Below are 12,368 nucleotides of genomic sequence, written 5' to 3' on the forward strand. Positions count from 1 at the left end.
AGGCCAATTACAAAGCATGGAATACAAACTTTTTACTAGAACTTTAACCTTTATACAGGTCGCTAGTTCTATTGTCTATTAGTTACTTATTAAACAGGCAGTATGGCGGATTTGTTTACTGAACTTATATATAAAATCGGCCTTAGTATATATAATAAAACCTTAATAAGCGTAGGCTTAGTACGTTGTTCCTGTCTGTAAATCAGTTCAACTTAAGTCGAGGTTAGTATCGATGCTAGTCATTCAAATATTCAATACATTAATTGTGATTTTTATATTACAAACCTTTTGTAGGCTCAGTAAGGTAAGAATGTTTTTCTTATTCGTTTTCCAACGTTCTAGCAGCGCAGTTGTGGTGTAGGCCTACTATTTGGTATAGAACTATAGCCGTTGTGTACTGTTTGGTAGGCCTATTTATGTGCTTCTCAGGCAGCTTCCAACATTCGTACAAGAATCTATACTATATAATATGTTTAGTTTCCTAAAAATAAAAAAAAAAAAAACAAAGATCTGCCTAGACTATATCAAACTTTATATAATGTGCCCATATATGGACACGATGATGTCATGTCACTACCATATTTGGGTATATATCACACATTTGTTGTCAAGCTAGTTTGATAAGTATAGACAGAGTTGGCCAACCTTGCCCCATCCAACCTATTTAAAATCAAAACATTTAGTAGGCCTACTTGTTCGGTATTCTCTATCGATTTTGTTTTGTTTTGGAAACCCATACTTTACTGACTAAGTGACCGATTTCAAAATTAATGACCGTACGAAGTATTAGGCATATGCCTTATGTTAGTCTCTGTTAACTACCCCTCCAGTCTGAAGGGTTGTCTTAATTGACAATTTGCATAGACAGAATGTAAATCCCGCCTCTCTCCTCTCCCCTTCCTCTCCCCATTTACCATTTACTGTCTGACATACGCTTCGTTTATTATTCTATTCCGTTCTTTTCCAAAGAAAAATGTCAATGTTTCGATTCACCAATATTCTGACACGATGCAATACAACACGAACTAGCAACACGAGTGCAATATTGATCCGACGATCTATAAACTTAGGAAATGAGCCATACAACGCACCCGCGATCGCAACTAAGGCGACAGCAGAACAAGAAGAAACAGTAAAGCCATTTGATGCAATTCCAACAAGAAATTCAAATATTTGGCAACTGATAGTTGATTTGATTAAACTCAGACGAAAAGGTTGGTTTACAAGACCAGACCTGATGGTAAATATTTTAATTAATTTCTAACGTTACAGTTGACAATAACTTAAGAATATGCATAAGCCATGGAACAGGATAAGTAGGCCTATAATCTAGTCGAAGAAACGGTTGCAGGAACTTACGGACTTGGATGAACCGCTGATTTCGTTTTTTCATCATCATTCTCTAAACATCCATGACAACTGATTTGACGGCATGTTGTCGTGGGAAACAATTGGTTTTTCTTCAACCAATGATAGACAGAGAAGCCTAATAATGCCTCATTATCCTTACAGTTGGATGTGATTCTAGACCATTTTCAAGCCTTACTCCACCTTTTGCTGGATGTAGTTCGTCACCTCAGCAAAGTTAGAGTGTATGAGGAATCACAGCATATGTGTTTTAGATTCACTTTAAATAGAATAATACATTGACGGTATAACTATTTCTTGAGAACATTTCATTTCATTTCATTTCTTTATTCGACAACAAGCGGTCCAGGGATTGCGACAGCAACAGAGCACCATAACACATTTGTGTCCGCAATCCCTGTAACATACAACTTAATACAAGTTAAAAATGAATATAAAGTATACAGAATATATAAAAAAATTAATTAATTTGTATTACTGTGTTACACCATTTAAAATACTCCTATACAATTAAAATAAATTTAGCGTTGATCAACATATTTTCATACTAGTATTTCAATTTGTTTAGAGTCAGGAAAACGCCGATAAATATGGACCAATTTTGCGGAATTATCTTGGTGCAGGAAATAACTACATTGTAGAAATATCAGATCCGAATTTAGTAGAAAAGGTGCTCCGGGCGGAAGGTAAATACCCAGAGCGAATGGCAATTATACCATGGAAAGACTACCGAGTGACAAGAAATATTCCATTAGGACTGTTCCTCCAGTAAGTAATAAAATAGATATAATGATATTTCTTTTTTTCTTTAAAGTTTTCTTTATATTTGTTATAAACGTTTTCTTTACCTTTTAGAAAATGAAGTATATTCTAACATTGACGTAAACCTATCAAACAATAGTGATGACAATTAATACACTTTTTTTATAGCGATGGAAAAGAATGGCATAGAAATCGTCAAGCAATCGGCAAACATATTCTTAAACCTGCAGGAATGTCTCAATACATCCCAGCCATGGTGGATATTACTAACGACACGATTTCCCGCCTAAGGAGAAACAAGAAAGCAGAAGGAGACCGGAATGATATTGTTCCAGACCTGGAAGAGGATCTATTTAAATGGTCACTGGAAGGTAAGCAATTTGGACTGATGTTATGACGTATTACCATTTGTACACTTCTTTTTGGAGAATGAAGAGTGTAAAAGACCACGTAAAATTATATATTTACAAGTAGGTTATCGATGTTCAATAACTCATGATTTATTTTTACTGTATTTGTCTAGGTGCCGTGAAGGTTTTATTAGATAAACGTCTAGGTCTACTGTCCGAGAAGGTTGACAAGCAGTCTCAGAGGTTTATAGACGCCATCCAAGACGTGTTTATAACTACACTAGATCTGTTCATCTTTACTAATGTGCATAAGCGTTTAAATACAAAGCCATGGAAGCGACATGTTGAAGGATGGGATACAAGTATCGCAGTTAGTAAGTAGGCCTACTAGATAGGAGCAAACACCTTTAATTTCGGTGACACTAAAACAACTACCTTTACGTACACACAAACATGATGTTGGTTCCTCGTTCTACATTTGGCAAATCCATAACTAATTTCATTAATAGGCATGCTGTCACGTCTCCGAGGATATCTTCTTGTGGAATAAGTCCGTCTGGTTTTTTTTTACTGGCAGTTTCTTTGTAACTAGAATTTTAATATTGTGAAATCATTTTTGGCACCTTTTAGCCAAGAACTTGATCGAAGATCATGTGAATGAGATGATGTCGGCGAAAGAGAAAGGAGAACAGTTAGAAACGAATACGTTCTTGGGGGCTTTGATTTCTGGTAGTGATTTAACACGTGCTGAAATTTTCGGTAATCTTTCGGAGCTGATAGGAGCGGCAATTGACACGGTGATAATTATTTCTTTAATATTAATTAGTTAACGAATGAATTATTTAAATTATTCCACAGTGACCAAGTTCACTTATAGGACGTATATGCAAATTATAATTAAAGCCATATGGTTGGTTAAATTGTAAAAAAAAAGCAGATCCGAAAACATTATTGGCAATTAGTCTCTTTATTTATTTACCAATACGTTTATATTTTAGATATTTTTTTAATGTTAATGTTCTCTCTTTATAGACGTCGTACACCCTTGTGTGGGTATTATATTTCTTAGCTCATAATCCTGAATGTCAACAAAAACTACGAGATGAGATACTTGAAGTATTGCCAGAAAGTAAGAAGATTACTAAAGAAGACTTGGCGAAGTTGGTTTATACGAAAATGGTTATAAAGGAATCTATGAGGTGCGTGTAGCCTACGTAACTTTGACAGAATCGTGAAATTGGAATATTTAGACATCAACCAAAAAAAAAACAAACAGTTTATTCTATCGAGAAAATGTGTGTTTTTATGTATCCATTCGAAGACGAAGTTGTAAAAAAAATAAATTGAAAATTGTATCTTTGGAATATTTTTCCAAGTAAAGTTGATGGGAATGTTGTTGGCTATGATATATAAAAGTTATCTTACAAACCAATGGATTATAAGATAGTACAACGTTTTCCGTTGCAAAGTCACTTAACAATCTCTGACTGGTTTCGAAGTGATGATGCTTTTACTTTATTTTGTAAAGATGTCTTATACAGACGGGTCTGTCACAAGTTTAATTTGTTTTACCGTTTTGCCTTTAGAGCTATTGACCAACTCAGACAACATCATACGACGAGGCCCGACAAACGTTTTGACTCGTCGGTGGTGCTGTCTGAGGTGAATCCCGAAGAAGAGACGAGGCGTCTCGAGCGTAGTTTTTAGGTCGTCGAGACGCTGTCTGAGTTAGCCTTAACTAAACACGATTACTTTTTTTGAAGCGAAGGTTTGTTTGTATGACAATATTTACATTTTTGTCGTGTTCAACAGAATGGTACCAGTTATCAGTGGTATAACCAGAAAGCTTGATAGTGATATTGTACTCGATGGCTATCTTGTTCCAGCGAAGGTAAAACATTACTGCCAATTTAACGGTTATAAACCTTACTGTTTTCCTTCAGTCGATAAATAGTTTGATGAACTCTTATAGTACTGTAATTTATAGTATATAGTCATTTTGGCGAGAAAATAGTACTGCAGGTCTTGTCATCAAGACGTTAAATTGATTTTATTCTCTTCCTTTCTTTTAGACTACAATTGCAATTCAATTTTTTCCCATGGTAAAAAATGCAAAGACGTTTGAAGAACCGTTGAAGTTTCGGCCAGAACGTTGGGATCGAACAGAGGGAAATACATCCCACCCATTTGCCTCGATTCCATTTGGATTCGGTACAAGAATGTGCGTTGGTAAGTACCGTATTCCAGAAAACATACTCCCAGAAAGGAAAGACACGTAAAAGAAAGAGTTTTATAATTAAGTTATTTTTAATTATTTAGGAAGAAGATTTGCAGAGCAAGAAATGCATTTATTGCTTTCAGAGGTAGGTAATTTTGTTCTTTTTTCACGATATTAATTAACAATGCGATTTATTTTTTTAAAAACCTTTCTCGCTATAGGCCTATCTATTTTCATTTATTTTAATTTCCTTTTTATAAACGTGATAAGATTTAGTTTTTTTATCAACATTCAAATAATAATTGTACATTCTTAAAAAGAGGCATTGTCGTTTCTGAAATTGATATACTATAAAATGAAAATTACTGTTAGATATACATTATTTCTTTAAAATGCAGATCATTCGACAGTTTGATGTTGTACCGACCAAAACGGTTGAAATGAAAAGCAAGCTTATGATTGTTCCAGCTGAACCAATCGATCTAAAGTTTGTTGACAGGACATAAAGAAGAAATCTACTTGATCAAAAAGAAATAGAAAATTGTCAATGTTCAGCTTTAAAAGTTTGTTTCGTGTTTAGAGATTAAACATAATGTTCACGAAACTATCTACTTAACAGTAACTATAAGCACATATTTTATATTTGATTTTTTGGAATTTCAGTTTTAGTTGATTAGTTTAATGATTATTTGAAGTAATAGATGTCGTCATCTCAGACTTTGCTTTGGAAGGTTAAAATGATTTGTTTTCAAAGTTTGACAAAACTGATATCCACCATTATCATATACATTTACACACTGATATGTATTAAATAAGTAAGTAAGTATTTTCAACGTGTGTGTGTTTATTTCCGTAGCTTCCGTATACATAAAAATCCCAAAAAGTAAATACCTACTACAGAACTACGATGATTTTAAAATGATATTCTACGTTTGATTTAGTATAAAAAGATGTTTCCGTCTTTGATTTTTTTTTTTATGAATGGAAACTGAAATGAAAGGTATAATGAATAGTAATTAATTCAGAGTCATCTATAATTCAGTTCACTTTTGATGATACTCTTCTTCACGTTGTATTGATAAAATAGATTTAATAAAAATAACATTCAGGCCAATTACAAAGCTTGGAATACAAACCTTTTACTAGAACTTTAACCTTTATACAGGTCGCTAGTTCTATTGTCTGTTAGCGACGCTTTAAACAGGCAGTATGGCGGATTTCTTTACCTGATACTTATACTGTAATATAAAATCGGCCTTAGTATAATAAAGGCTTAATACGCGTAGACTTATTCCTGTGTTGTTCCTGTGCCTGTAAATCAGTTCTAGGTTAGTATCGAAGCTAGCAATTGAAATATTCAATACATTAATTGTAATGTTTATATTACAAATCTTTTGTAGGCTCAGTAAGGTAAGAATGTTTTTTGTTTTTTTCGTTTTCTAACGTTTTGACAGTGGTGGCGGTGGTGTAGGCCTGTTTGATATAGAAGACTACCGTTGTGTAGGCAAGGTATATTTGCTGATCCTGCAGCTTCCAACAACATCCGTACAAGAATCTTTACTATGCTTAGATACAACAACAAAAAACGAGTAAAGCTCTGCCTAGTCTATCAAACTTTATATGATGTGCCCATATATGGACACGATGATGTCATGTCACTACCATATTTGGGCACATCACAGTTTGTTTCCAAGCTATTTTGTAGTTTTAGACAGATAAAGAGTATGCCAACTTTGCCCCATCCAACCTATTTAAAATCAAAACATTTAGTAGGCCTACTTGTTATGTAGTGTATATCGCTACATTAGGCCTAGATAGGCCCTATAATTGTTGGAAACCCATATAATTTACTGTCTAAGTGACTGATTAAAAAATTATAACCGTTTAAAAGTATCAGGCATATATGCCCTACGTTATAAAGTCTTCCCTCTAGCCTGAATGGGAATCCCTCTGCTCCTCTCCCAATTTACTGTTATACGCTTCGTTTATTATTCTACTCCGTTCTTTTCCACAGAAGAATATCAATGTTTCGATTCACCAATATTCTCACACGGTGCAATATAACAAGAACTAGCAACACGAATTCAATATTGATCCGACGATCTATCAACTTAGAAAATGGGCCATACTACGCACCCGCTATCGCAACTAAGACGACGGCAGAACAAGAAGAAACAGTAAAGCCATTTGATGCAATTCCAACAAGAAATTCAAATATTTGGCAACTAATAGTTGATTTGATAAAACTCAGACGAAAAGATTGGTTTACAAGACCAGACCTGATGGTAATATTTTAATTAATTTCTAATGTTACAGTTGACAATAACTTAAGAATATGCATAAGCCATGGAACAAGATAAGTAGGCCTATAATCTAGTGAACCACAATCATTATTCTCTAAACATCCATGCTAACTGATTTGACGGCATGGGAAACAACTGGTTTTTCTACAGCCAAAGATAGATAGAGAGGCCTAATATGCCTTATTATCCTTATCCAGTTGGATGGCCTTACTCCCCCTTTTGCTAGGTGAAGTTCGAAATTACAGTCCTCAGCAAAGTTATAGTGTATGAGGGAATCACAGCATATGTGTTCTAGATTCACTTTAAATAGAATAATACATTGACTGTATAACTATTTATTGAGAACATATTTTCATACAAGTATTTCAATTTGTTTAGAGTCAGGAAAACGCCGATAAATATGGACCAATTTTGCGGAATTATCTTGGTGCAGGAAATAGCTACATTGTAGAAATATCGGATCCGAATTTAGTAGAAAAGGTGCTCCGGGCGGAAGGTAAATACCCAGAGCGAATGACACTTATACCATGGAAAGACTACCGAGTGACAAGAAATATTCCATTAGGACTGTTTCTCCAGTAAGTTGTAATAAAATAGATATAATGATATCTCTTCTTTTATTTTTGTTAAATGTTTTCTTTACTTTTACCATTTAGAAAATGAAGTATATTCTAACATTAACGTAACACTTTTTTTTTATAGCGATGGGAAAGAATGGCATAGAAATCGCCAAGCAATTGGTAAGCATATTCTTAAACCTGCAGAAATGTCTCAATACATCCCAGCCATGGTGGAGATTACTAACGATACGATTTCCCGCCTAAGGAGAAACAAGATAGGAGAAGGAGACCGGAATGATATTGTCCCAGACCTGGAAGAGGATCTATTTAAATGGTCCATGGAAGGTAAGAAATTTGGATAGATGTTATAACGTATTACACGTCTTTTTGGATCATGAAGAGTGTAAAAGACCACGTAAAATTATATGGGTTTACAAGTAGGTTATCGATTCAATAACTCACGATTTATTTTTACTGTATTTGTCTAGGAGCCGTGAAAGTTTTATTAGATAAACGTCTAGGTCTACTGTCCGAGAAGTTAGACAAGCAGTCACAGAAGTTTATAGACGCCATTCAAGACGTGTTTATAACTACACTAGATTTGTTCATCTTTACTAATGTGCATAAACGTTTAAATACAAAGCCATGGAAACGACATGTTGAAGGCTGGGATACAACTATCGCAGTTAGTAAGTAGGCCTAGATAGGAGCAAACACCTTTAATTTCGGTGACATTGAAACAACTACCTTTACGTACACGCATGATGGTGGTTCCTCGTTCTACATTTCGCCAATCCATAACTAATTTTATTAATAGGCATGCTGTCACGTCTCCGAGGATATCTTCTTGTGAAATAAGTCCGTCTATTGTTTTTTTTACCGGCAGTTTCTTTGTAACTAGAGTTTTAATATTGTGAAATCATTTTTGACACCTTTTAGCTAAGGACTTGATCGAACATCATGTGAATGAGATGATGTCGGCAAAAGAGAAAGGAGAACATTTAGAAACGAATACGTTCTTGGGTGCTTTGATCTCTGGTAGTGATTTAACACGTGCTGAAATTTTCGGTAATCTTTCGGAGCTAATAGGAGCGGCAATTGACACGGTGATAATTATATCTTTAATATTTAATTAGTTAACGAATTAATTAAATACATTATTCCACAGTGACGTATATGCATATTATAATTATAGCCATTATTTTGGTTGGTTAAATTGAAAATAACTACGCAGATCCGAAAACATGTATTGGCAATCAGTCTCTTTATTGTTAAGTTACCAATACGTTTATATATTAGATATTTTTTTTAAATGTTAATGTTCTCCTTATAGACGTCGTACACCCTTGTGTGGGTTTTATATTTCTTAGCTCATAATCCTGAATGTCAACAAAAACTACGAGATGAGATACTTGAAGTATTGCCTGTAAGTAAAAAGATTACTAAAGAAGACTTGGCGAAGTTGGTTTATACGAAAATGGTTATAAAGGAATCTATGAGGTACGTGTAGCCTATATGATAGAATCGTGAAATTGGAATATTTATACATCAACCAAAAAAAAACCGAGTATATTCTATCGAGAAAATGTGTGTTTTTATGTATCCATTTGTAACATGATGGGACCAATCCCTATTAGTCACACAGGCTATTCACCCCTTACTCTCCCCGATGCCTACTTAACTTGAAACACTACATTCCTAAGGTGGGTCTTCGAAGGAAAGTCAATCAGGATGTGGTACCATTTAATTAGTCATAATTCCTGTCTCCTTAATAATAAATATATGTTTTGTATTAATGACGGGTATTGATTCTTGAGACTATAACATCAGTCAGAATCACTACATTTTTACATTGTTTTATAATCATACTTTTGATTGAATAAATATAATATTTTATACATTGAATAATTTTGTGCCATCGTTACTGTCTTGGTCCTCGACACGACTACCGTTACACCATTCGAGGACGAAGTTGTAAAGAAATACATTGAAAATTGTATCTTTGGAATATTTTTTCCAAGTAAAGTTGATGGAAATGTTGTTGGCTATGATATAATATAAAAGTTATCTTACAAACCAATGGATTATAAGAACGTTTCCCGTTGCAAAGTCACTTAACAATCTCTGACTGGTTTCGAAGTGATGATGATTTTATTTTATTTTGTTAAGATGTCTTATACAGACGGATCTGTCACAAGTTTAATTTGTTTTACTGTTTTTGCCTTTAGAGCTATTGACCAACTCGGGCAGCATCTTACGACGAGGCCTGACAAAATCTTGACTCGTCGGTGGTGCTGTCGGAGGTTAGTCCCGACAAGACGAGGCGTCTCGAGCGTAGTTTTTAGGTCGTCGGGAGAACTTTAAACATGTTTTATTTTCTCCCAACGCTGTCTGTCTTAACTAAACACGATTACCCTCTTTTAAACGTTTGTATGACAATATTTAATATTTTTTTTGTATTAAACAGATTGGTACCAGTTGCTAGTTCTATAACCAGAAAGCTTGATAGTGATATTGTACTCGGTGGCTATCTTGTTCCAGCAAAGGTAAAACATTACTGCCAATGTAACGTTTGTAAAAACCTTACTGTTTTCCGTCATTCAATGAATAGTTTGATGAGTTTTGTAGTACTGTAATGTATAGTACGTAGTGCAATTTTGGCGCGAAAATAGTACTGCATGTCTTGTCATCAAGACGTTAAATTGATTTTATTCTCTTTCTTTCTTTTAGACTACAATTGTAATTCAATTTTTTCCCATGGTAAAAAATCCAAAGACGTTTGAAGAACCGTTGAAGTTTCGGCCAGAACGTTGGGATCGAACAGAGGGAAATACATCACACCCATTTGCCTCGATTCCATTTGGATTCGGTACAAGAATGTGCGTTGGTAAGTACCGTATTCCAGAAAACATACTCCCAGAAAGGAAAGACACGTAAAAGAAAGAGTTTTATAATTAAGTTATTTTTAATTATTTAGGAAGAAGATTTGCAGAGCAAGAAATGCATTTATTGCTTTCAGAGGTAGGTCACTTTTTTCTTTTTCACGGTATTTATTAAAAGGTTTCTCGTTATTTAGGCCTATCTATTTTCTTTTTTGGGAGCAACCACTTTATTTTTAATTTTCTCTTTATAAACGTGATAAGATTTAAGTTTTTTCATCAACATTTAAATAACAATATTACGTTCTTAAACAGAGGTATTGTCGTTTCTGAAATTAATTCATAGGCCTATAAAATCGAAATCTACTAAAGTTATACTTTATTTTCCAAAAATGCAGATCATTCGACAGTTTGATGTTGTACCGACCAAAAAGGTTGAAATGAAAAGCAAACTCATAATTGTTCCAGCAGAACCTGTCGATCTGAAGTTTGTAGACAGGACATAAAAAAAAATTACTTGACCAACTTGTGAGATTTCTAAAAAAAACTATAACAGTGACGTAGCAGATGATAATAACATTTGTAACAAATTGTTTATTATCATTCATTTTTCATGTAATATTTAAATTTTAAAAATGATTATGTACCAAATTATTCTTTAAATTACAGACTAGACCAAGTCTAGTAATTGCTTACGTAAAACGTAAATGTGATAATATGATGTGATGTTTGTCTAATAAATTAAAACATTAATTAATTACTTGGGTAATACTTGGTTTATTGAAGCAAATTCTACATTATAGAACACATTTTATACCAAAGATTCTATATAGAATATAGGTCTTTACTTTTTTAATGCCGCCGCACAGTGGGCCAGAATTGGTTCAAAGTGTGCCAAAAGTCTATACGCATGAATAAATACTGATACTGATTACGTTAATTTTTAAAGGATCTAAGGGGTTTTCAGACCCGTTTAATGGAAGTATTATTACCTTAAATAGGTATGACGTAATACAAATGGTGTTTTCTGATTGGTTAAGGCGATTGTGCTTGTAATTCTTAAGTCAATTAATATTACATTCACTATTGAAAGTGTAAGGGTTTCTATTACCCGGGGAAGGGTGAAAGTAAAATTTCCCTCTTCCTTGCTACCCCCAATAAATCTTCTAAATTTTCTTAATAATTATCAGACGTCATAAAATACTAATTTTTGATTTTATGACTTTAATTCTCATTGCAATATCATGTGTGATTAATTTGCATCCATGATTGAAACGTACTCAAATTATTTAAAGATCCACAAAGTTCAATGAAACCATCTTTTTAATGTTCAGTATTATGTCATTTTGAAATACTATTAATAATAATAATATTGAAAATAGGTTTTTATTGCATGTTACAAATAAGGGTTTAATTGACTGAAATATATCACTTATGTTGTCGACTCGTGATATTTTCCTTGCATTTTTTCGTCGACGGACTCTATTGTCTTTGTTCCTTGCTTCTTGAGCCTCTTTGCGCATCATAGACCTACCTATCGGTAATACAGAACTCGAAATGATTGATGAACTAGAAGAACATTTTATAGTTATACCATGGATAAAGTTGTATATAATAATAACTCTGCTGTTTTTCGGCAGTAGTCTCAAATTGTAAATCTCAGCGAACGTCTCCTTTTCCTGGAAAGCTCTGCAAACTGTGTTGCCATCGTTTTCCTAAACCTTGTTTAGGTTAATCTACTTTCAGTCTTATTTCTTCTTTAAACCGTTCGTGTATTTTTTTCTTCATATCGGCAACGATAGCTTTTTCACTATCAGACGAAATACGCCATTTTTTTACTGGCATTCTGTACCCAATATGAATATTCAATTCAAAGCACCTACTCCTTTTGTGTAGTGGCGAGAGCCCATAGCTGTAGGCTTCTTCGC

The 12,368-nt window shown here is 33.9% G+C and overlaps 2 protein-coding genes across 3 annotated transcripts; both read left to right on the forward strand.

Moving 5' to 3' along the window:
- The first annotated feature begins 105 nt into the window (after positions 1-105).
- LOC140039866 (1,25-dihydroxyvitamin D(3) 24-hydroxylase, mitochondrial-like) lies at positions 106-5,803 on the forward strand. 2 transcript variants are annotated; one of them, XM_072085445.1, is made up of 11 exons: positions 106-222; positions 970-1,240; positions 1,937-2,136; positions 2,299-2,501; positions 2,654-2,854; positions 3,111-3,277; positions 3,513-3,679; positions 4,293-4,371; positions 4,553-4,709; positions 4,800-4,843; positions 5,097-5,803. In XM_072085445.1, exons 2-11 carry the CDS (start codon positions 974-976, stop codon positions 5,202-5,204), a joined length of 1,593 nt encoding a protein of 530 aa, XP_071941546.1. In that variant the 5' UTR covers positions 106-222; positions 970-973; the 3' UTR covers positions 5,205-5,803. The 2 variants fall into 2 exon arrangements, with proteins under 2 accessions (XP_071941546.1, XP_071941547.1); XM_072085446.1 differs by lacking the exons at positions 106-222; positions 970-1,240 and adding an exon at positions 1,596-1,652 and having other exon boundaries at positions 5,097-5,802.
- A 351-nt stretch (positions 5,804-6,154) lies between these two features.
- LOC140039867 (1,25-dihydroxyvitamin D(3) 24-hydroxylase, mitochondrial-like) lies at positions 6,155-11,163 on the forward strand. Its single transcript, XM_072085447.1, has 11 exons — positions 6,155-6,287; positions 6,713-6,983; positions 7,380-7,579; positions 7,704-7,906; positions 8,050-8,250; positions 8,501-8,667; positions 8,895-9,061; positions 10,029-10,107; positions 10,292-10,448; positions 10,539-10,582; positions 10,839-11,163. Exons 2-11 carry the CDS (start codon positions 6,723-6,725, stop codon positions 10,944-10,946), a joined length of 1,587 nt encoding a protein of 528 aa, XP_071941548.1. The 5' UTR covers positions 6,155-6,287; positions 6,713-6,722; the 3' UTR covers positions 10,947-11,163.
- Positions 11,164-12,368: the final 1,205 nt, after the last annotated feature.

This window comes from Antedon mediterranea, chromosome 2 (genome assembly GCF_964355755.1).
Source record: "Antedon mediterranea chromosome 2, ecAntMedi1.1, whole genome shotgun sequence".
Classification (NCBI taxonomy): Eukaryota; Metazoa; Echinodermata; class Crinoidea; order Comatulida; family Antedonidae; genus Antedon; species Antedon mediterranea.